Source organism: Heliconius melpomene, chromosome 20 (assembly GCF_056956725.1).
Source record: "Heliconius melpomene rosina isolate 202511_hmr_F chromosome 20, ASM5695672v1, whole genome shotgun sequence".
Taxonomy (NCBI): Eukaryota; Metazoa; Arthropoda; class Insecta; order Lepidoptera; family Nymphalidae; genus Heliconius; species Heliconius melpomene.
The window spans coordinates 9,980,675-10,005,000 of NC_140408.1; the positions used below are offsets into that span (position 1 = coordinate 9,980,675).

Here is a 24,326-nt window from a genome sequence, read left to right on the forward strand (position 1 = left end):
CTAATCTATTTTATTTTCGTTTTCTAATAATGATATCTTTTTAAAAAAATAATATCTTCACCTATATTAAATTGTAAAGTTTCAGCCAATTCAATAAAACAATAAAAATAGCAATTTTGTCGATGGACACTCTTTAAACTAGTATAACTTTTTTTATTTATGAACAGATGAACAGACACCAATCTGTATCGATATTATTGTAAGTATAAATACAATGGCGTTTCATATACATAGATATTTGATGATTCCTATACAGATGATGCTGGGAAGTACCTAATTACGAAAAATGTAACAACGTAAACTACCTCTAACACTTCTTTTCAGTCTATTTGGTTAATATTAAAAAGTATATTTTTTTGACCTAAGTAGAAGTGCATTTAGGCTGTGTTATTTATCACTGAATGACTCGTCTAAGATGGAAAACGAATTAATTTCAGTAGGTTCTTCTGTTCTCCATCGATTTACCTCCGTAAATTTAAATTTATAAGAGCATACACGGAACAAATCTATCAATTTATATGCAAATTGAGTACAGCGATTTATGATGACAAAATGTGTTTATTTCCATTGTAGAGTTATAGAAATACATTTTCATTTATATTAACTGGCAAGGTCACTTCAGAAACTATTATTAATAGAACAATACTAATGTTAAACGCAAATAGCCACGTAATTTAGCTAATAAACAAAATCAATTAAAAACTTCATCTGAAGAAAATCTCTTGACCCAAGTATTAAAACCCAAGTAGTAATATAAAATTAGTAAAATCATATTAAAATTGTATTATTGTTTTTAATAATTAATAAAATATATATTTTTTTAAAAATTTAAATTTAATAAATTGAAATTGTGTAATTATAAAAAATTCTACTCACGTGCTTAAATACTAGGCACGTTATGTCGTAATCTGCCCTTGACTAAGCCATGAATAGAAAACAAAAAAAATGTCTTCTATAATATAATTTATCGTTCCATTTACTTCAAACATTAAAATTATTTATTTTATACAAGAAAATATCTTGTTTTCATAATATAATACACTTGATGAATACTCACGTATATTTTGGTGACTTATAAACTTTCACAATTAACTTTAATATTAATATTAATAGTTTCACTAACACTAAATATAAAATAAGTTTAATAAATATAAAATAAGATAAAACAATAAATGTATCTAATATCTTTTTATAATTCTAATTTTTGTTTTGTCATCGCGAGTACAAAATGCAAGAGCGCGTGTAATACTGACTGACACACAAAACGGCGATAAGAAGTCTCCAACTCCAAGATCACGATTTACGAGAAAGTAGCGCAGGTAAATGTTGTACTGCAATACTGACATTTTTGATTTCCGTGATTTTCAGACATTTTAATATCAGTTGCTTTCTTTGTTTTCAGAGAATTAAAAAAAAATAAAAGAAAATTACGTCAACAGATTGTATCCAGGCATTGGATGCATGCAGTGTCCAAACGCCTTTAAGATTTAATGTTTTAAGTTTGTTCTAAATTATATTGCTTCTAGACGTGTGTATATATATGTGTTTATAACTACTACAGTACAAGCAAATCAACAGCCTGCCGTATAATTCAACCTTCTGTGAAAATCGTATAAGTAATTTATTATTATTCCAATGTTATGCTTGTTGGATGCCAAGTTTTAATAAACTAAGTAGAGCAAAATAGTTCTACGAAAAATTATTCATCTGGAATTAAACTGATTTAACTCAATCACCATCGTCATCTTAATGCAAATGCGATGGAGAATGAATTATTCTTGCCCCACTCAGGAGAAATTATTTTTATTTCTCTATCCGATCAAAGGAAGCGCATCGATGAGTTCAACAACAATACACAATGTCTCGAATTTAGACAATAAGCGGAGAAGAGAACAGCCTTTTGCCTACCTAGGTATATGCGAAATTTTAATTAAGCATCAAATTGAATTGAAGTAAAAGAGAGAGAGAGAGAGAAATTCAAATAACAATTTCAAAAATTACAAAAAATATTATAACCGTTCGGAAACATAATGTAAACATAAAGTAATGTACATTTCTGAACGATATTTAGATATCTCAAATTTAATATAAAAATGACATTTAAATCTTGTAATATAAATACAATTTCTTTTGACATTTAAAATGTAAAATAACGTCAAAAGCTAACAACATAGATTTTGACAACATCAGCATGTAGCACATATAGGATGAACCGCGATTTCATTTACAATCAGGATAGACCTTCATCCTGGTCAAGAGCTGGTAGTACATTGAACAAGTGGCTATGGGGTGCTCTGTGTTGTGGGCTGCCCGGCATTCCTTGCTTCTTCTGCAGCTGCTGCGAGAAGGATGATGATCGGGATAGACCAAGGATTAATCGTATGTGTATGACAAATTTGTATTAGTCAATAGCAATTTATTGTAAATGAGGAATTGGTATGAAAATTCGCATACTTACTTTTAGGCTTAACGTAATTTTGAGGATTAAATCAAAATATTATTTACAACATATATCTATATTAATGCTTAATATAGTACTATTTGAATTGCCTTATTACTAGAGTAGAAATAAATCAGCCCCATAAGATTATTTAGTGGATTTTTTTATTAATATAAAATATTTTATTAAATGTAAAATCGAATACATTTTCTAGTTCTAGTTTTCTGACGTAATAATTTCGAAACATTTAACGTTTCTTTTGCTATTATTTGTGGACAGGCGCAACAGCAACAACGGAACGTATATCAAGACCTCACAGACCCCATGCGCCCCGCGGTAGAAAATCCACACCTGAAATGCTGTCGGCAGTTCGTTGCGCCCTTTCAGAATTACAAGGCGATACAGCTCCATTATCCACTAGCAAGAAATCGTCGCGGTCAACGGGACTTACTTCGACTTATGGATAATATTTGGATTTATTCAAATTTTGTGAAGTAAAAAATGATTTTTTAGAAGTTAATAATGCGATAATAGTTTGTTTTAAGTCACTATCTTACGTTCACAAATATAGCACACGTGTTATGCTTGATATAATGTTGTAAATGATCTAAATTTTAGTTCAAATATTGTATAAGTATTTGTTCAAGTAATATATAATCCTGTAGCAAAACATTTTTTCAAGAAATATGTTTCTCATAAAATGTGTTCTCATTTATCCTTAAAAATGTCCCACATTTGGGGTATATTTGTCTTTTCCTTTTATTCATTCATTCGCCATTCTTCATCCATCAACCAAAGCGTGGTATGTTGATGAAAACATTGGTCGACGGATAATTAAATAAACATTATTTTTTTATCGTTCTACCGGTAATACTTTCTTCAGCACCACATTTTATAAAATTTTTAAAATATCTACTATCGGAACAGGTTTATTTAATAAAAACAACCTTCCCTGTGACCAGTAATTAGTAATTAATAGTAATACACATATAATATAATATAATACTCGTTATGTTATGTACTTAATAACAATTTCATATTCATACAATGAGTCATTAAAATATTATAACCTTCAGTTCAATAGATTTTATACTCTGTAGACATGAATATGTTCATTGTTCAGAAAGAAAGAAAGGTTTTTTTTTATTAAATATAAAAAGATTAAATTTATAAATGATTACAAAATATTTAAATTATACATAAGTATTAACAGGAAACAATCGTATATAGCAAGCATTCTTTAAATTTTCAAATGTTTTTAAAAGGTCTCTAAAATCGTTTTTTTTTTAATAATAAAACAAATTATTTTATATTTTATTTTAAGCCAAAATATAACGGTTGTTTAGTATTGTTATTTATAAAACCAATAATATTTGACAGTACCAATGTTATATTATCATTTTATGTTTAAATAACCTGTGTATTTTTAACTACACAATTTATTTAAACAAAATAAAGCTGAGCCTTATTTCCACAGCGATTAATCTCAATAAATGATTTGAAAAGTATATGTCCCCCATGCAATCGTGGCATTTATTTGACACTAATTTATATGACGGTAGTTGTTGATTCAAATCCAAATCCCACTATGACATACATACATTCCTACATATCCTCTATAGGTAATTATATATATGTATCTAACATAAACATTCAAAATAGCGTATCTAAGCATTTAATACGTTACGCTCCTCAATCAGGGCCTTGGTTGCTCACGAAGCACATCCTAGCCCACCACTTTAAGAAAAAACAGTACACTATACACAAATAATCATTAATAGATAGCCTCTTGCAAAGTTAACACGCTAGTATATCGCTGTCAAAACTCCCGCCCATTTTACTGTCAATATTAAGTTTTTTTTTGACAAGGCTCAACCTATTCAGCCTTTAGGTGTCAAAATGAATCTGAGGTTGCATCTATTTTTTTGTCAAGTCCTGTGGTTAGCAGCAGTATTGAATGGGAAAAGTTTTCAAGGTGTTCCCGGTTATGGAAGAAACTTGTTGATTAAAGCCATACCGGAAGTTGAAGACTATCAAAGTAATATCTATGAAGTTTTTATGGAACCGTATTTATATGTAAGTAAATATGTTATTTACAGACATTTTTATTACATTATATACACAAAATAAACTCATTGTAATTTTCAAACTCATTGTAATAATTCACGTCAAAACATTTAAATAAATTATAATCGTTTTGACCTATTGTTGCGTAAATATATTTGTTACTTACATATTTATCTTTGTGAAAGCATTATTATTATATACTTATTTACTTAGTATCTTTAAGTAAAAACATGTATACATATAGGAGGAATAGTCAGAATCGAAATCAAGGCAATTTTGTCATTCTGTCCGTTGCTAAGTACTTTAAGATTACAGGAAATCTCAGAAACGTCAATCGTTAGTACTTATTTTGTGCTTAAATGTAATTGAGACATTCTAAAAGCAAAATGTGTATGAGGTTTATACATATTATGATGTTCACTTAAAACATTGCTTCTGTTTAACATTATACTTCCGTGGATCGAACCAGAAAGTACTCGTATGTATAGGTTTTCATAAAATTCAGTTCAATTTTTTTTTCGGCTTCACCCTGTTTACCGAATATAGCAAGGTAGGCAGAGAGAGCTTGGGAACAAATTTTTGAGATACTTTTGTCCCTCGCTATCCGTCGAATTCTCTTAAGAATTAGCATTGCGTGTTCTTAAGTCATTGCGTGTGAGAGGAACTCCGCGCTTTGCCTCGGTACTAGAGCGAGAAAATAAAAATATTATGATTAATATATATTATGTATATTTTTATAATATGGCATAATATAGGAAGAGGTAAAATAATAGATAAACGTTTACACTTGAATCAATATGTTCATGGTGGAGACCTTGCTATTATTTTAATACATAAATGATATAACATAATATCGTGGGTTTATTTAATAATTTTAAAGGTATATTTCCTCGCTTCAAATTCCTTAATTTTTTAATTTTTATTAATTGACTTCTAGCATATAACACATTTTTCATATTGTATTTGTTCCAGGAACTTGGTTCAGCTCTGCCTTTAGGAACAGATCGATCGGAAAAACAAATCGAAGTCGTACTTGTAAGTTAAATATTTTTTTATATAATGAATATAAACATAGCGGCATAAAATTTGACTGTAAAAGGTTCGATCCCTACTATCAACAGTTTATATTTAATCGCTACGATGAGGACCTCAAGATATACAGTATTAACTTAATACTATAATAACCTATCATTTAATTTATCACTGTTCCCTTCCTACTTTTTAAACGTATGCAAACAATATAATCGCTAAGATCAAACAAAAAATACAAATTAAGAAAAATCACATAAACGTGATCCATGTTGTAATTTTAGTATTAACACCGTTACATCCCATTAAGTAAAGCACTTGATCACGACATCCCAGGGTCCTCTGATATCATACTTTTATATGTATGTTCTTATATATACTCATATAAGTATAGACCAGTCTTGGACAATCACGTGACGCGTGAAGTTTCAGCGTGAAGCTGAAAAACATATGCTAATGCAAGTATGTAATTTTTGGAAGAAAAAACATTTTATACTAGTATATGATTGTGGGTCAATCCCCCACTGGGGGCAATTTATTATTTAATTTATCCGTTCTTCAATAAGATAAAATGCGGCGTCGAGTTACACCGTTTTCCACAATGTCGCTAATTCAGACGATAATTGGAGATAGCCTATTCTACTATTTTCGAGATACGGATATTGTAATTGGAAAAAAATCTTATAATATATTGCAAGTAGTTTCAGTTTTTTAAGCAAAACCAAAAATATTTATGAAATTATCTTGTTATTCGTCTGTTTGTATATCTGTTTAGATCTCAGCATAGAAAGTACCTTATAAGTAAATTATACTTGTAAGGTACTTCCTGTAGAACTACAAATATAAAACTTGAGAAGTAACTTGCAAGAATAGAAATTTACAATACAAACAAAGAAAAATCTGAAAAAATTATAGGAACATGATAGAATCATTACAAACCTATTATTTTAAGCAAACTTACAATCAGCATTTGACCAAAATGCATACTTTATGTCGAAATTACAAAAAAAAACAACAGGCAACAAACAGAAACAGAAAACATCCAAACAAAAAAAAAAACAGATAATATATGTATTTCCAATTATACAATAGATAAACAATCATATCAAGCTTCCTTCATCTAAAGCTGCGAGGCTAACTTTTGGAATTTAGTTAGGTATACAGTAATTAATGTTTAACGAAATAATTACTTATATACTTAATTATTCGCATATCTGGTTTTGACCTTGTTTGATAAATATTTATGTACATACAAAAAAGCTCTAAAGCTATGTCAATAATTTTTATAACAATGCTATTTGTTATAACGTAAATACGAGTATATATTCATACGTATTACTAATTAAATATATTTAAGAAATTTATAGGTTGGTTGCCTCTATCTACCATACTATGCGCGGGATATAGCGTGACGCTGTTTTATTTATTTTTTTAATTTTAAAAAGTCTGTTTAATTGTACATGTTTTCTCAAGAATTACTGGTTCGAATTGAAAAATATTATAGTTCATTTATCGGGGGAAGCTACAGGCTGTATTACATTATGTTAATAATTTTAATATAGTCCACTGTATGCGGACACTTAGAATGTGGCATGTTTCATACACCTTCTAAGGGAGCTAGAGGCGCGAGGGGGAAATTAAATATTTAAAACGTTCATTTTTTCGCACTGGTAACAAGGCGAAGTGCGATGTGGGTGAAAAGTGAGGAACGAAAGTGTCTTAATGAGAACGGAGTATCAATAGGTTCCCAGGTTGCCACCTTGCTTTATGTGGTATACAGCGTGAAGAAGGCGTGAAGCTATAAAATATGTCATAAACAACTCATAATTATTTACATTTAACTACGGAGCGAAGCGGCAATTAAAAGCTAGCAGTTAATATATGTGTAAGTATATAATAGCCGCTATCATCATCACATCACGACCTGACTACAGTCAGAGAGTCCTTGACACGACTTTGTGAGGGAAGAGATCAATTAGACGCACGCGACGCGGCTAAACGTTTGCTGGCTGTCCACTGTAGCGTTTAGAGGGTAATTTGATGTTATGCTTTTAATAAATATATCTTATATGATTTTAATATTAATACTACTTATGATGAAATAATGGCAAATAAATGTTTATGAAGCAATTGAGTGGTAAGAAAGACAGGGGGAGACTTCGGTAGACCTCCGAGAAGAAGGATGAAGGTCATCTAAGAAACATGGACCCCCGGAGGCTATGTCTGACAATGATCGTAAGCGAAAGCAGGCAGAGTCTGTACCGTTCGGCACACCGTTCTATTGGCCTATCCTAGGGGTAAAGCCTTAAGATAAAAATATCTTTAAAATATGAAAAAAGGTCTGCCTGTATATTCTGAAGATGCGTGTAGCTAAAACAATAAAAGTACCTATATCACCTTGTGTAGTGCAATGGTTTTCGTTACAACAAATTTATAATTATGTCCGTGTCTCTGTATTTTTTTAGGTATACCTTAATTGTGATTAATTTCTCATCTATCACGAAAGATATACATATGAATCAATAAAAAAATACTTAATTTTATCTTTTCAAAGGGACCTCAAGGCCCTGGTCTTCGAGCAATCGTACATCTAATCCAAGACCATGAGTCAGGAGTCGAAGGCGAACTCGTTTTTACCCAGATCTTAGCAAATGGCCCCGTCACTATAGAAGGCAATGTGACCGGCCTGTCCCCTGGACTACACGGTCTACATGTACACCAAGCGGGCGCTATAAAGGATAATTGCAAGGAAATTGGACCACACTTTATAGCTTATTATGTAAGTAAAAGAAACAATATTTCTTGGTTCATAACATTTAAATATGTATTCTAGAAAAAATATAATAAATTAATTAGAGATAAAATAAATTTAACTATAGATGTTGTACCTCAAACAATACCAATTGATGTGGAATGTTTCCATTGAACATTTCATAAAACCATAATTATATAAATATAACAACGTAATAATATATTCAGATTAAAATTTTACCTACTATTATTAATTATTTTGCCTCGACGCCAGAGTGAAGAAATGAAAATATAAATTTAAATAAATATTTAATTTCCACGAGTGGGGATCGAACCCTTAACTAGTCGATTTTACAGTCACCCTTTGTGCCCGTGCGCCACAACTGTCTTTCAATTTTATACTGACTTAATATAAAAAATTATAATAATTTATGACTCTACTGTAAAATATTAATTTATAATTATCATCTAGGGTCGTCACGGTGGTCCACGCGATCACATCCGCCACGTCGGCGACCTTGGCAACATAAAGGCTGAAGATGGAGAAACTTTAAACGTTAAAATCGTGGACCATTTAATTTCTCTCACCGGTCCCCGGTCTATAGTAGGCCGGTCCATTGCTATAACGAAGAGTGAGGATGACTACGGCCGCGCTGGAACTGAAGATAGTGCTTTAACTGGTACTTCTGGACCAGCAATTGCTTGTGGTATTATAGGATACTTGAATTAAATTCTGTTTTTGTCTGTGATATGTATTTTTTATCTGTATTATGTAAAAATTGTGAAATGTACATTCTTTTTTATTATCAACCAATAAATAGTTTATAAAATTAATAATTCGTTTCAATTATAATTTTGAACTTGTGACTTAATAAACATCTTTTTACCCATACTGGTTAATAAATGATGGACAATAGATGGCGCTAGTTTCTTGGAAACACCACTTGTAAGTAAATGTGTGGATTTATAGAGGAAATGAGTTAAGTACCTTAATTTTTTTTCCGTCACGCATAAGATTAGATCTAAGATATTGATTTTTTTGTTAATACCAACACGAATTACTTTAATTATTAAATTAAACGTATACGGGAATATAACGATTTTAAAAATGTGGTTTTGTCTATTTAGGTATATTCGTTTTTATTAGGTTGTTCTTGATTATAAGTCGATTGATTTTTGTTAGTCAGATTTATGTAAATCTAATATTACTTTAAATTTAATATTCATTTATTTATTACTTAAAATGCTTCTTAAAATGACCATACAAAGCAAAACGGATTGCTTATTGCTTACAAGAAACTGTATACGTATTGATGTATCGTTATCAAAGCAAGGAAATGAAAATAATCCCAGTAATTCTTCCCAGTAGAAATCGAACCTAGAACCGTCGTGTTTACAGACCACGATGGCCTCTGAATGGTTAATTTATTGATATATGTACCACAGGACCAATGGTCATAACTCTGGGTTCTGGATACAGACAATAAAAAATAAAACTCCCATACAACTTTCTTGATTTATTTCAAGCTGATATAAAAAATATAACAAAGTTCATGACTATATAACAGATGTGAACACCGTTTCTAGGTACAATATAAATGTGATGTATAGAAAACCTAGACCAAAGGAATAAAAAGTTAAACTAATATTCAAGTCTTCAAAAAAATGATTTCTTGTAACAAAAAAAGAACAGTTTTATCCTTATTATCTATAAGTCTTTATGTATATTGTAAATAATTTTAATATACAAAACGTAAAGGAAGAATTAGTTTGTGCTATCGTTACTATCCACCAAAACTATAAATAACATAACAATAACATTATACTACGACATTTTTGTATAGAATTTAATAGGATTTAATATCAATTAGCGTTTAATTGACATTAAACAATCTTAATAGATTTTTCTGAGTTTGGTTATAAATAATTGTCATGTTATAGTATAAATATTAGTGATTAGATTAGTTTATTGAAGGCCAATTGATGCAACAAGGCTGTCAACTTTAGCTATGTAGGCTTTTTGTGCGTCCTCCTTTGACACACCACTCTTGCCGCTCCACGCTTCGAACTTAGCTTTGCCCTTGAGGTCGAACATACCAGGTTTGTCTGTAAACAAAATAAACTGTCTGTAATAAAAATTTTATAAACAAAAATATCAATAGCAAACACTTTCTTTCATAAATATGAATAAAAATTAAAGTTAAAACAAAAGTAAAAATGTAGTACTAAAAATGTACGGAAATAAATTGTACTTTTTATTACATCTTTTAAAGTGATCATATTACATAAAAAATTGTAGTGTTTTTCTTTTATCTTAATTGCAACATGTACTAACTAAAATTAAAATATAAAACAACAAATTATGACTAATATTTTATATTAAAATATTTTATCCTTCTAATTATAAATATACCATAAATAAACATGCAAAAAACTGATAATAATTTTAATCATGTATTCATAAGGCATATCATTATAATTATTATAATTAATAACTTCCTTAATTAAAATCTAAATAAGTTAGAAAACAAACTACACCCAATTCAATTACAAACATTGAATGTACAAAATGTTGGAGAACTAAATGTTACTAAATGTAACTCTATCATTCATTCATGCCTACGAATGGGAATCGAATCCACAACCATCGCATTTAAAATCTAATACTATATCCTGCTCATAGCAGGGAGCATAGGAACAGGGAACATAGGGAACCTAGTGTTAAGACACTCGGTTTCCTACTATGACTCTTCCGTTTCCCACGTTTCACTGAATTCTAGAGGTATCGCGTTTTTCGTGGCGGAACTCAACGGCGCATTACAAATATAAAACTTCTTCATATACAAATAGCTGACCACCCCAAATTATTCTTTTTCTTTATAAATTGTAAATGTTGGAGAATGACCTTACGTTGGTGACAACATTGTCTGTCGTAAAACAGGAAACAAAAGAATACATATAAATTGGAACAAAACCATAAGGTATAGCGCGCACTAGTGATTTTTGTCACCGTGACTGTTGCGCGACTGTCACCGTGTACATTACACTTAATGAAGGTGCGCGCATTTGGATACGTGACAATTGGGTGACTTTTTGTCCGCGGAGGCCGGCAACACGCCGGTGACGCAACTGTCACCGCGTCCATAGATTTGTATGCCCGTGCGCGCATTAGCAACTAAATGTCACCTCCCCCTTGCGGTTTCCATACTAGTCGTCTTCCGCATAAACATGAAACAGTAGCGTGTTGCATTGCAGCACCGATTTTTTATGTCAATAATTCCGTCAAGTTCATCACCAAGGCAAAACGTGTGTTTTCATGAAGATGAAATAGACAATGACAATACTGATTGACGAAATTGAGTTGAGGCCATTGCTCTATGACAAATGAAAAGTTAAAAGCCAATATTTTCTACATTTGCTTTTTTTTCTATTTCTTAATATAAGTGCACAGACAACCATCTCTTCGAGATCCATTTTATCAAATGTAAAAAATTTCGTCACTGTCATCGCAAGTGCGCGCAGTGGCGAAAAGTATGGTGACATGTCAGTGACAAAAAGTTCATTGTCACCGTGACAAAAGTCACCAGTGCGCGCTAAGGGTAAATGTTGTACAATTTTTTTAAAAGTATTGTATAATAAGCAATTACTACACATATCATAAATATTTTTTTTAAGTAGGTATATTATATTATAGATAATAATATTTTTGGTAATAAATCATTAATAAAAATGTTTCCTTATCTCACATGTTATTATTTATCAGGCCAAAATTATATCTAAGATAGTGGGATTAACTTTAAAATGGCGACGGGAAATAGTTTTATGATAAGCATTACTAATATTTCTTGATGTGATTTACTGTTTTGTCCGATCATAATCAATCTTGCGAATACAATCGCTTACAGTATCTAATTAATATTAAGTAATATTTACTATTTATTTTTAATAGTGAACTTTAATATCATGCTGTATCTCGCATACGCAGCAACACAGGCAGAGGGAATCTAGTGTTAAGACACTCTGTTCCCCATTTACCTTTATATTCTAGGTGTTATCATATTGTCTTTAAAAGGGCTACATAGCAGAAAAAACTATATAAAAAAGTGTTATTTACACATTCAACTTAATGTTAACACCAATAACATACTTGCAGGGCTTGTCATTGATAGATTGTATGTGATTATTTCATATCAGTTAGATATTTTGCTGACACTAATTAATATTAAAACAAGTGCAATAAAAGTAAAACTACTTTAATATATATTTTGGCTTCACTCTGTTTTTTTCGAATATAGCAGGGTAGCCCAAGGGAACCTAGGAACCTAGTGATAAAATACTCCATTCCCATTAAGACAATTCTGTTCTGCACTTTCCGAAAATTATACACATATACATACAATTATACACATATACACAATATTTTTTTATTCTTGTATCTCCCATGTAAAGACAGGCATTAGTTACCATTTTATTTTATGTATAGATTATTATTGAAGTATTATATATTCATATATTAAGAATGTTTTTCCTTTTAAGTACTATTTTAACAATAAATTACAAAAAGATTTGAACACAAGTATTTTCATACAAAAATAACACCTTGTTTTACATAGGTACTATTAATGTAAAATAAAGCATTTTTTCTCAGAAACAATTTAAAAACAAGGTCATGTCTACTCGGATCGCACTCCTGCAGTTATTTTATTTTTCTTCTAACTGCAAGACATAGCTGTAAATACAGTTATGACTGGTTTTATTAGCACTAAGATACAGCTAATTTACTACTTTCTATTTCTAATGGCCACTATGTATCATATTATTTCATTATTTTAAAGAAAGTGTTCTAAATGAATAAATATTCAATAGGTTTGGTTGAATTTACTAATCTTAGGAAATACTGGTCCAAATTTAAAAATTGTGTTGGGTAGTCCATTTATCGAAAAGGAATTTTAATAAAAAACATATTACATCACATTACTACCTATAGAAACAAAGTAATAATGAAGAAGTTGGGAGCTTTTGAGAGCATGATGCACAACTATGTCAACAATTCATTTGACCCATCAGGTAAAGTCTCAGACAAAGCAAGTTATATTGTACTATCATACTGTTTCTGAAAATAGCTATGAATTTAGTAACAAATATTAAATATACTTACTTGCAGGATCTGCATCACCAACGGTTGCTTGCTTGAAGTAAGCATACAGCTCAAGAAGGTCAGAGTCACTGGGCAGAGACTTTAGCTTCTTTACATTAGCGGCAGCTTGATCAAATTGCTGAAAATAAAAAAAATACTATAAATAATAAAGTAATAAAATTCCTTTTAAAAAATTATAAAAATTATTACTCATTTTTAAATAATATAAATGTTTAATCCTCAAAATAGCAATAATATTTTCGTAGAAATATGTAGGTATTTGCATAAATTAAACATTCGTAATATACATGTTCCTATTAGACAAGTAAAAAATGGCTTTAAGAACACAGTATGACTTGCTGTGTTCAAGTCACATAAATTAATTTAATATTTAAATTGCATTATTCCATTGTATTATCTCTGAATGACTAGATTTAACATACTAAATACTTATGTACGATTTAAATATACAGAACTTGACTGAAGTTCTGTTGCTATCATTACCAATGATACCACTTACCTCTTGGAGAGACATGATTGATATGGATCGGCAATTAACCTAGAATTAAAAAAATACCAATATTTACACGGCTACAATGAAAAATCACATCTAAATACGTGACCGGCTACAATTACTATAACCTAACTACGTCACAATTGTACATGTTAAAGAAATTTAAAACTACAAATAGTATAAAGATGTGTTGTAGAATTTGTTGTATGTAGTAGAAGTTGAATGCAATCAAAGATCTATGCATTTAAAGTAATATAATAAATTTATGTTTAATAATATTTACTTACTGAAATGAAACAACCGCACTTAACGAATGCTCGTAACAAACTAAAGGAGTCGAGTGACCCCACTGAATCATTTACACTGACGCAACTTATACACTGACGTGAGTGACGTGTTCAATTTTCATAGTGTTAATAGAAGTTATCCTCTGTAAATATTTTATTTTAGTGAAGAAATACTGTTTTAATATACGTAAATTATTATAATTTAATACTCAAAAAAACTAACCTCAAAATTTACGTGTTTTTGACAAATGACGTTTTTTAGTCAGTTGACGTCAGTCAAAAATTGGTTTGAGGTTTCCAAATGCTTATATCTAAATAAATATAAATAAATCTCAATAATATTGAAATTAAGTTCTTAATTTTTTATAAAATTTAGCTATACAGTATTATTTAAATATAACTGCCGGTGCATTGTTAGCTCAAATTCCAATTGGAGAGATTGTGTTTTTGTATTTGATTCAAAAATATATTTTTTTTAAATAATGTATTCATAAATTTCATAAGCTTTATTGAAACTTATATACTTAAGTATTTGCATACGATACGATAATTATTGATTCGATCTACACTTGGATAATAAATATTTCTAACAGTTTATTTTTATTTTTTTTAGGAAAACAAGTAGATATGAATAATTGTTAACATTGTGGTAAACACAATCCTTTTCTTACATAAGATTCACACCAAGTTTATTTACAGCTAAATAATACAAGATAGAGAAATATTTACTATGCAATAAAAACAGCTTATCTTAGCTTGCATAGCATTTACTATATGAATAAGAAAGAGAAAGTAAATAATCATTTATAAATTGTTTTGTATTAAGTAGGTTTATACATCTTAGGTATACCTAAGTATATGTTACAATTTTTTAATAGTAAGTAATAATTATTCGTCTTTGTCCTCGAATTATGAAACATTGTGGCTAAAGAATATTCTATTATCTGTTGCTAAACTAATATATTATTATTTAGCAACAGTGTTTCAATAAAATATTATTTAAAAAAAAATCTTCTTCACACAGATTACATATTGTAGCCTTGTATAAATACTTATTAGTTAAGTAAGTACCTATATTAAACAATGACTCATTTATCATTTTTTATGTTGCATTTATTAACCTTGCAAATATTCAATAAAATATAAAACCATCGTTTATATTTCGTCGCTAGTAAGCATAATAATATACTTAAGTGTATCAATTCTCACTAAAGTGAAGCCGGTATGGGACAACAGCACAACAGCACAACGTCTCAATTAATTATCAAAAAAGGGTTCAATTTCCACTCGAAGGATTGAATAATTTATTTTCGTTTCCACGCTCTGGTAAGAAGATAAAAAAGCGGAAAAAACCAAATTAGTAGGTACGTCTTAAGTCCCTAGCTATACCATGAATTAGTGACTTAATTTCATAATTTAAGGCTAAAGGTTGTCGTGATTACAGTGATTAAAATCTACGACCTCACTCCTATGTTTAGTTTACCAAGAATATATTTTTACTATTTAATATTCTTATCGGAATAAAAAGAATTATAATTTACAAAGCTACACACGCACATTTACTAAGCAATAAAAAAACAGTAGGTAGGTAGTGTGTCATTTATATCAAGTCTTTATTTAAATTTACTTCACTTTAGTTGTTTAGCGAGCAACAGAGGTTTTCTCGTCCACCTATCGTAGTTATTTTATAGTCTTTCCGTAGTTTTGGTGCATATCTATTCTAAAATCTTCTTCGTTTCGTTCTTGACAGCGCTATCGTGATCGTCGTCTTAAGGGTTGGTGGTAGATGCGCATCATGGTCCGATGCCATTCTAGATGGCTACCTGTCTGGTTCGCAAGTAGAGAGCCATTAAGGGCCGCATTCGTTTTTTTGGTTGGTTCTGAATCAAGCATTCTTCTCCAGCACCTCGCCTCGAGAGTATACCTTCTTCTTCTTACTTTTCCGAAGCGTTCACGTCTTACAATCGTAAAGAACTATAGGAAATACTAGAGCTGTGACTAATGGCCTTCGCGATGTCCTCGTTTCCCCCTATTTTTCTTAGCTTATTCATGGATAATTTCAAAATTCTAAGGTAGTACCTTAAATATTAACAAATAAATAATACATAAATAAAAAATATTAAATACTTCATTTCGTCAAGTGGGAATCGAATCCACAACCTGCGTTACACTCACAGTTAGTCTTGTGCCCCTGCGCCTCGACAGGTCTCATAAATTATTTTACATAAATCATCTCTCAGTCAAAAGTCAAAGTTTAATATAAATTTTAAATATAATAGCTATAATATTTATAGACATCATATATACTAAAAAGTCAATTTATATTTTTGCCATTATTTTTGATAAAAAAAACATTATCGTGTGAGGATTACTGATTGCGTATCCGATTGTTGAGATTAAAAAGCAATTAAATTCTTTAGTATTTTTATTATTACTTTTTTTGTCGCCTTGTATATTTAGTTTATGCTCAATCTCTACACCCTTAAAGTGCTTTAAGGGTGTAGAGATTAGCTAAATGTCCTTGCTTATATTTTGTATCTTTACCTAATCTTACCTTTTTAAAAAAAATCATCATTAAACAACTCAATAACTCTAATCTATAATTAATTGTCTAATTTTAATAATGACAAAAAAGGTAACTTTAAAAAGTACGTAGTGACTTAAAAAAGTAATTATAGTAGACGGCAATGGGTCATGAACGGCATTTTTTAGCTACTGGCTGTTTCGACTTTAGACTAACTGCTTGTCCTCGTATAAGCTCTTACATAACACTCCATATTATAAGTAATTAATATTTATATATGATACAAAGAACTATAATTAGTTAATGTCACAAGTCTTCCGACATTGAGGACAATGAGAAAATCATTCTAAAAATGAAGGGAATTACAGGGGACTACGATAGTTAAAGTATAGAATTCTTTTAAGTTTATTTGTAACACCGCCCGTTTTTATAAAATGATAAATGCAAGGCTTAAATTGAATTGAAACTATTTATCGCGATATTGATAACCAAATAATTTACAATATTATGTAAATTGTTATGCCATAAATAACCAATTTTTAACCTTCACTTAAATGATAGATAAATATATTTTTTTTTATCTAAGTATATAAGGCCAACCATGTTATTTGCATGCATCATAATTATTATTAAATCTGACAAGGAAAAGAGAAATACTGCGACTGGGACACGTGTCTAGCGCTCCGACGGACACATAGCCTGACGTAGCATAATCCTTAAATCAAGTCTTGTTCAAAGGGAAACATTTTATTATCTCAGACATAATAGATTGCACCATTAAATATAATAGAGCCCTTCCTTTTTTGAATTTTGTGTTTATCAGTGTGTCGGCTTGTGTGTTTGTCTGTTCGCTTGTTAGACACAAGTACGCGCACGCTAATCTTAGAAACGGCTTAACCGGTTTAAATGCAGTTTTCATTATTGTATTTTGGAAAACTTCCATTAACATTTAGTGTCAATTTTATTTAAATTGATTTATAAATAAAAAAGTTATGTCAATATAAAATAATGGATACGACAATATTGCTACTATATTACTGTTTTATTGAATTGGCTGAAACTATAATTTTCAATGTATGTTATATCGTCTTTAAGTTAGATGTTATTAGATCACGAAATCATTTAGATGAGGAAATAAATAATTTTATGGTATAAGAGGCAGAAGCCGCAAGCGGGTCGCTAGTACAGAATATAAGTAAAGGTATACCACACAACGAAATGTTTGCTAGAAATCTATGAAAATATGATGAAGATAAAATAAAACGAAATATCTTAACAAAATATTATATTACAATAAACTTTATTACAAACTTATAAAATTTTAACACCAACATTTCAGACACATTCGATAATTTTGAATAACCTAAACATGAATCATACATAAGTATATAATATAATAACTTATAATAAATATTTTAATATTTAAGCGTATTTGGACTGGAGTTGCTCGGCCATTTCAATGTATTGTTTCTTGGCGTCATCTTGGGAGATGCCTTTGCGGCCACTCCATGCCTTGAATTTGGCACCAGCAACTAAACCACTGGGCTCAGCTATAAGAAAGATAATAAAACCCATAAGTAAATGTAGTATGATTTAATTATATATTATGTTTTAATTTATTTTAATATCATTCAAGCATTTCAAAATGCTTGATGTGTTTTCCAGAAATTACGTGTTGATGTCGAAAGTCAACACCGTGCTTTGCCTTCTTTTCAGAGTGAGAAATGAGTAGTGAAACAAATTGTCACTTTGTCTACATTATCTCTCTCTATCTAAAATCTAAACCAAAATAAATACATTTTGAATATCATAACACCACTTACAAATGTTAACATCGCCGACGACTGCCTGCTTGTAGAGGGAGTACAGCGCGAGGTTCTCGTTGTCGCTGGGCTTGCTCTTCCAGTTCCTGACGGACTCAGCTACGTTTTGGAATTGCTGGAACAAAAATAACGGTGTCGGGTATTTTTAACCTCTTAAAGTATTACAATAAATTAGTCACTGAAAATTGGCGAATATCCCATGTATACCTATCCGATGAAATGGACAAGTACTGAGATCCCTCTCATAGACTACCATTAAATACTTTTATTAAAACTGAAAACTAAACTATTTATGAATATTATTTTTTCTGTCCTCAATATAGAAATTAGAGTAACACTTAAAGATGTTAAAATTGAAATAAAGTATTTAAAATTTTCCTACAACCTAGATATGCTTAAGGAAGGAGACAATTGTTGTGTATGTGAGTAAAATATATTATATAATTATGTGCTTTTCCTTATTTAACACAACATTGAAATGAATATGAATATTGGTTTAAAAAACGTTTTGTTTTTACATTATGTGTTAAAAATATATATTTATAGGTACTTTAAATTAATAGATAATAGAGACTGAATGACTTATCCAAGTATACCTGGAGAAAGTGTGACCTTAATTAAAAAAAAAAACAATAAAAGAATATTTGTCAAAATCGTAAAATAGGTACGTACAAAGCTATTTACTGTTTATATACATATTTTATAAAGAATATATACTTAGATAAAAATTTAATAGCGCAATTTAATGGTACATGTTAATAAAAGTGTTATTCATTATCGTCGTAATCTGATAAAATGTGAAACTATCAGAGTTTATGAGAATTTGATGGATTGCTAGTGATTTCGTAGATTACCTAGTATTATGTAGTAGTACCGTCGATTATTATTATATTTATACCGCAGTACTTATTTGGTGAATATTTTTATTATTACTAAATTACTAACTTTGACCTTGAGGAAAAGGTGAAGACTGGAGTATCCTTACACTTCAGTCTTTAGTGAATATTTTTTCCATAGAAAAGAATATAAAATAACTGTATATTTTTTAATAAAGGTTAATATCAAATTAAAAAATATAGAGCTCTTGTTAAATGCTTGTTTCTTTTTTATTTGAATTATTTATATTTGCTTAAAAATATTTATTTATGAGTGTCTCTTGTCTCTTGAACATATTACAAAACGCCTAGTTTAACGTCAAATGTGTCTCAACACAATTTATACGCTCGAAACGCAATAAACTAAAAACTGAACTGAACTGACGATATAGCGATGTCATTCCAGTTTATACATCCTTACTGAACTTATAACCAACCATTTTTATTATAAAGCTATTATTTTTAAGCAGCTTAGGGAACCTAGTGTCATGATACTTTTCCTTTTCCTCTCCGTTCTTTCTTGTTATATGTCGTCTATCTGTATATTTGTTTTAGCGTGCAGCTATCACGCTGTACAGTATGGTGAACAAGTCGTGGCTGCTTTAGAGTTAGCTTTTCTAAGCTTTTGCATATTGTACACTCGAGAAATAAATCAAGAGTAAGATTAATCCTGAATTTAAATATGTGCAGCTGTCTACAGAACTCTAGGGCGCCCACGACTCGTAGATCGCCCAATTTTCAAAACAATGATCGACAGACTTGGCGCAACTAAACCCTATAGGTAATTTGTTTTGTTACCAGAGCAAGGAAATGAAAATGTTTAATTCCCTCAAGTGAGAATCGAACCCACGACTGCCCCATTTACAATTAACCTCTCAATAAAATATTTGTCTTTTATAAATATCGTTATCTCGTATAAAGTTATCTCTACATTTCAATAATATGACTTTGAGCGAGTCCTTGATCAATAGAAAAGTTTTAAAACAAGTTTTTAATATAAACTTAATTTAATTCCGATGTAAACTTTTCTGGATTTTAATTATATTGGAATTAATAAATGTTGCATTTTAAATTTGGATATATTAATTTAAAATCTTTATAGATTTTTATCTGTGTATGTGTATTTTTTACTTTTTTAACTAATTAACTTTTATTTTATTACTTTTTAAAATTACATTGTACTTATATAATTATATTATCTTCGTATTTATATGTAATAATACAAAGTAAATTATTAATTTTGTCATATTGCTGTCACTGCTACTGTACTGCTTCTTGTCTCAAACCAAGTGAGTTCAATACCAGACACAATCGATATTTTTTATACGATTTAAAAATAAATATTTTTTTCCTAAATATCTATAGAATGACATTTTAAATTCTTATAAAAGTTCATAGTGACGTCGGCTTATATCTTAATTCTTAATACAACACAACGACATTACGTAAGAACTAAATAAATTTCCTCATAAAACCCATCGAAAACCCAATAACCAATATAAATATAACAATCGAAATAAGTATATATTTTATAGAATAACATCCTTCATTTATCCTTCCAAGTATGTATGTAACATATAGTTTATGATAAATAATATCTAGGTAACCATTTTTTTACGTCAACAAACAAAAAAATATTGGAATAAGCTCTATTCTTCGTTCTGTTCTATTCTTTTTCTGCTTATGGCATTCCGCTCACGCTCATTTTCATGCTCATTTTCATCATGCATCATGCTCATTTTCATCTGTTTAATGAAACATTGTGTTTTTTTACTTATCCCACTATTGGATTAGAACCCACATTTGTCTTTAGTTAAACAAGTTCTTTGATTTCGTAAATCTTGGCATATTATTTTAGTTTGATGTACTTAATAATTAGTCTATACTAACAATACAGTGTCACCTAAGTCTACTCATGACCTTCTACCGTGAAGAGTTCAAATCGCAAGTGTTTTCAGGTTAGAGCTTAATTTAAAAGACGAACGAACGAAGATTTGTCTTAAGACAGTAATATTTTAGGTATTGAATATAGTACAAATGTTGTTAGTGTATCTACTCACCTCGTCAAGAGACATTTTGAGTTATTAAGAGTTGAGATCTGAAACAAAAACAAATTTATAAAATAGTAATATAGTTTTGTATAATATAAAGTTATAGAAAAGAAAATAAAGTTTATTTTATATAGATAGGCACGGGCCACCCTACCCAATAAATAGATAGATAGATAGATAAAATTCTTTATTGCATACACAAACTATAAGTACAATAAAAAAAAAGAAAAACGATAGCTATAGTAATATAACTAGCATGCAAGGGCGACCTTATCACTATTAGTGATCTCTTACAGGTAACCTTGAGCGTAAACATTTACAAAAAATAAGTATAGATATTATGGAAGTTCTTCGTAAACCAATGATTCTAACGTTAGAAACAAAATATTTAAAAAAATGCCTATAAATTTTTTTACTGTTTGTTAATGAGAAAGTAAGCAAAACTAACCATGACGTCCACATTTTTTGTTACATTCGTTAAAGTTGAGCGCGTCATCTTATTATTATCATCTTATTATTGTAATTATATTAGTAAAATCTTGCAATTACTGTAGGTAAGTACTTTTTATACTATAAAAACTCATATGGAGGTTATTACATTAATTATTTTGTAGAAAATCTTCAATTTGTATGCAAATAAAATAAAACAATGGTAGAAGTTCAGATAATTAATAATGTGTGACACTGGTGTCCGTGTCAAGGAAAATCGTGAAAAATTACCTACTTCATAATATTTAAAATGTTTAAATATACCTACATTAAATGATTAAGAGCTAACTGAAGTTATTCAAAATTTTGTAATCAAATCTTTCGATACTGCCTGGTCCATAAAAGCATGTGACATAAAAACTATTAGAATAAATCTTTAAAAAATTTGACCTCAAAGATTTCAGCCGAACATACATTGCAAGTTAAATAAAAACGTTTAACCTAACTCTACTTGTATATTGTTTAAAATTTAAGAGAAAACAAAAGTTATAGCTAACTACAGTCAGTAACAAAATTTTTAAAATAACTCATTTTCATAGTATTATTATTAGATGTAGATATCTTACAATTACAAATAAATAAGACTATTCTTAGTATATAATTTTTTTTATCAATACAATTAATTAAATCAAAAACCGTAAAATTAAACTGTGCGGTACATGCGCGTGCGCAAACATCGTACAGTAGTATCCCCATACGCCTCAATTTTGCCAGGAGGTTCCCCTTCCTCCTCCCTCCCCCCTATTCCCCTTTCCGTTCCCAATTTACTGTCGAAATCTAGAGGCATTGCGTGTTAAATTGCGAAACTCAACGCTGTGCTTTGCCTATTTACAAGAGCGAAAAAATGAAAATGTTTGTGAGTGAGAATTGAACCAACAACCTCTCGCGTTTACAGTCGCACGTTTGTGCCTATGCGGCACTGGCCCCAAAAAATTAACATCTTTCAAATCGGTACAAGTATTTAAAACTGAAGGAGCTAGAAGGAGTTGGCCGCTTTTTTGTCTTATAAATTTAATAAAACGTGGCATTTCTCCGACTGTCCTGAGTTTTTCTTTTCAAAAACTGGCTACACTGTCGCAAAGGTATGCGACGTTTGCGGGGGATTCGCGTTCATTGACCGACGTATCTATCCATAAGTCCATAACCGCACTTTCGACGGTCTCTCTGACTATAATATAATAGATATTGCAAATAATAGTACTCTACGTTTAATTTTAAACTTTAGTATTTTAAGAATTAATGATATAGATATATAGAAGCAGCTATTTTATAAGAAAAATTCTATCACTAGAAAGTATGTAGAAAGAAAACTGAATTAAATATATTCAGGTAAGGTCGGTATGGTTATAATATAATAAAGAATATTTCTTGTAAGATCACTCACCAGGGGTCGAAGTAGAACGATCGCAAAATCGAAAGTGCCAAATTTTGATGGCGCTCGACCGTTAAATTTTCGCAGGACGGCCCTTATCTTCTGTGATGATTGCGATAGGGCTGTCTATAAATGACAATTAATTAAGATTTTGTTTTATTTCACATAAATTAAGTATTTCTGTTGTAAGAGGGGCGAACTCATCGACATTTCTCCATGTCCATTCAGAGATTCATTTCGTTAACATCTATAGGTACTTTCAATAGAAAATTAAGAAACTGTTATTATATTGTACCGCGAAATTCAAGCTGCGGATGATATTCACACGATATGAATGTTTTAAGAATATAGAAATAACCCAATCTCAAGATATTTCCTTCGCCACTCGACGCACCAATTCGGAACGACATGTGTTAAATGGCACGCTCGAAGCGCCATCAGTTAAGAACTGAACTGAATTGATTAAATGATAGGATTCAATGTCAAAAGTCAAATTCGAAGTAAAAGTAAAATATTTATTTTATTTTCTATTTAATAAAAAAAAGTAGTTCCCTTTGTGACTGGGGTGACCTTTTGTATTATGAGGATAGGAAACGAAAATATATAGATCATTTAGATTATTTTTTGTAAAGGTAAAAAATATTTTACGCTATAAAATATATTAATAACAATGATGACAGCCCTAAATTGAAATATACCGAATGTAAGTATCTGTAAATAAATAGGGATCACTCAATGATAATTTCGTATGGACACACATCACAAGCAATCTATAATATAAACAATATATATTTGTAATCTTATCTAAAGATACGTAAGGTCGCAAAATTATATTTTGTTATATCTAACATAAATCAATCCCAACGAAATAAACATTTTATCAAAAGTCATTATTTAGATAGTTAAAAGTGTAATAAATGTATTACTTATATAGAGGATCTGCGGCCATGCAACGGTTACAATGGGG

At 30.0% G+C, this 24,326-nt stretch overlaps 4 protein-coding genes across 4 annotated transcripts; 2 read left to right on the plus strand and 2 right to left on the minus strand.

The window, feature by feature from the left end:
* The first annotated feature begins 2,183 nt into the window (after positions 1-2,183).
* LOC146527903 (uncharacterized) lies at positions 2,184-3,094 on the plus strand. The gene is made up of 2 exons (XM_085205391.1): positions 2,184-2,379; positions 2,720-3,094. Exons 1-2 carry the CDS (start codon positions 2,208-2,210, stop codon positions 2,905-2,907), a joined length of 360 nt encoding a protein of 119 aa, XP_085061517.1. The 5' UTR covers positions 2,184-2,207; the 3' UTR covers positions 2,908-3,094.
* Positions 3,095-4,147: 1,053 nt separating this feature from the next.
* On the plus strand, positions 4,148-9,124 carry LOC146527904 (superoxide dismutase [Cu-Zn]-like). The gene is made up of 4 exons (XM_085204773.1): positions 4,148-4,516; positions 5,480-5,542; positions 8,091-8,315; positions 8,760-9,124. The coding sequence occupies exons 1-4, from the start codon at positions 4,340-4,342 to the stop codon at positions 9,015-9,017; spliced, it is 723 nt and encodes a 240-aa protein (XP_085060899.1). The 5' UTR covers positions 4,148-4,339; the 3' UTR covers positions 9,018-9,124.
* A 667-nt stretch (positions 9,125-9,791) lies between these two features.
* LOC146527905 (acyl-CoA-binding protein homolog) lies at positions 9,792-14,494 on the minus strand. Its single transcript, XM_085204774.1, has 4 exons — positions 14,226-14,494; positions 13,945-13,983; positions 13,446-13,563; positions 9,792-10,393 (listed from the first exon to the last, which is right to left on the minus strand). The coding sequence occupies exons 2-4, from the start codon at positions 13,957-13,959 to the stop codon at positions 10,254-10,256; spliced, it is 273 nt and encodes a 90-aa protein (XP_085060900.1). The 5' UTR covers positions 13,960-13,983; positions 14,226-14,494; the 3' UTR covers positions 9,792-10,253.
* A 3,525-nt stretch (positions 14,495-18,019) lies between these two features.
* Positions 18,020-23,491, minus strand: LOC146527906 (putative acyl-CoA-binding protein). The gene is made up of 4 exons (XM_085204920.1): positions 23,372-23,491; positions 21,508-21,545; positions 18,573-18,687; positions 18,020-18,299 (listed from the first exon to the last, which is right to left on the minus strand). Exons 2-4 carry the CDS (start codon positions 21,520-21,522, stop codon positions 18,172-18,174), a joined length of 258 nt encoding a protein of 85 aa, XP_085061046.1. The 5' UTR covers positions 21,523-21,545; positions 23,372-23,491; the 3' UTR covers positions 18,020-18,171.
* Positions 23,492-24,326: the final 835 nt, after the last annotated feature.

What these genes read in the sequence shown, in the direction of transcription:
- LOC146527903 (XM_085205391.1), top strand. Translation starts at nt 2,208, where the DNA reads ATGAACCGCGATTTCATTTACAATCAGGATAGACCTTCATCCTGGTCA. An exon ending in GGATAGACCAAGGATTAATC is followed by an intron (nt 2,380 to 2,719) that starts GTATGTGTATGA and finishes ATTTGTGGACAG; the next exon opens with GCGCAACAGCAACAACGGAA.
- LOC146527904 (XM_085204773.1), top strand. Translation starts at nt 4,340, where the DNA reads ATGAATCTGAGGTTGCATCTATTTTTTTGTCAAGTCCTGTGGTTAGCA. An exon ending in TTATGGAACCGTATTTATAT is followed by an intron (nt 4,517 to 5,479) that starts GTAAGTAAATAT and finishes TATTTGTTCCAG; the next exon opens with GAACTTGGTTCAGCTCTGCC. An exon ending in CACACTTTATAGCTTATTAT is followed by an intron (nt 8,316 to 8,759) that starts GTAAGTAAAAGA and finishes ATTATCATCTAG; the next exon opens with GGTCGTCACGGTGGTCCACG.
- LOC146527905 (XM_085204774.1), bottom strand. An exon ending in TGGTGATGCAGATCCTGCAA is followed by an intron (nt 10,394 to 13,445) that starts GTAAGTATATTT and finishes TTTTGTTTACAG; the next exon opens with ACAAACCTGGTATGTTCGAC.
- LOC146527906 (XM_085204920.1), bottom strand. An exon ending in CGTCGGCGATGTTAACATTT is followed by an intron (nt 18,300 to 18,572) that starts GTAAGTGGTGTT and finishes TCTTTCTTATAG; the next exon opens with CTGAGCCCAGTGGTTTAGTT.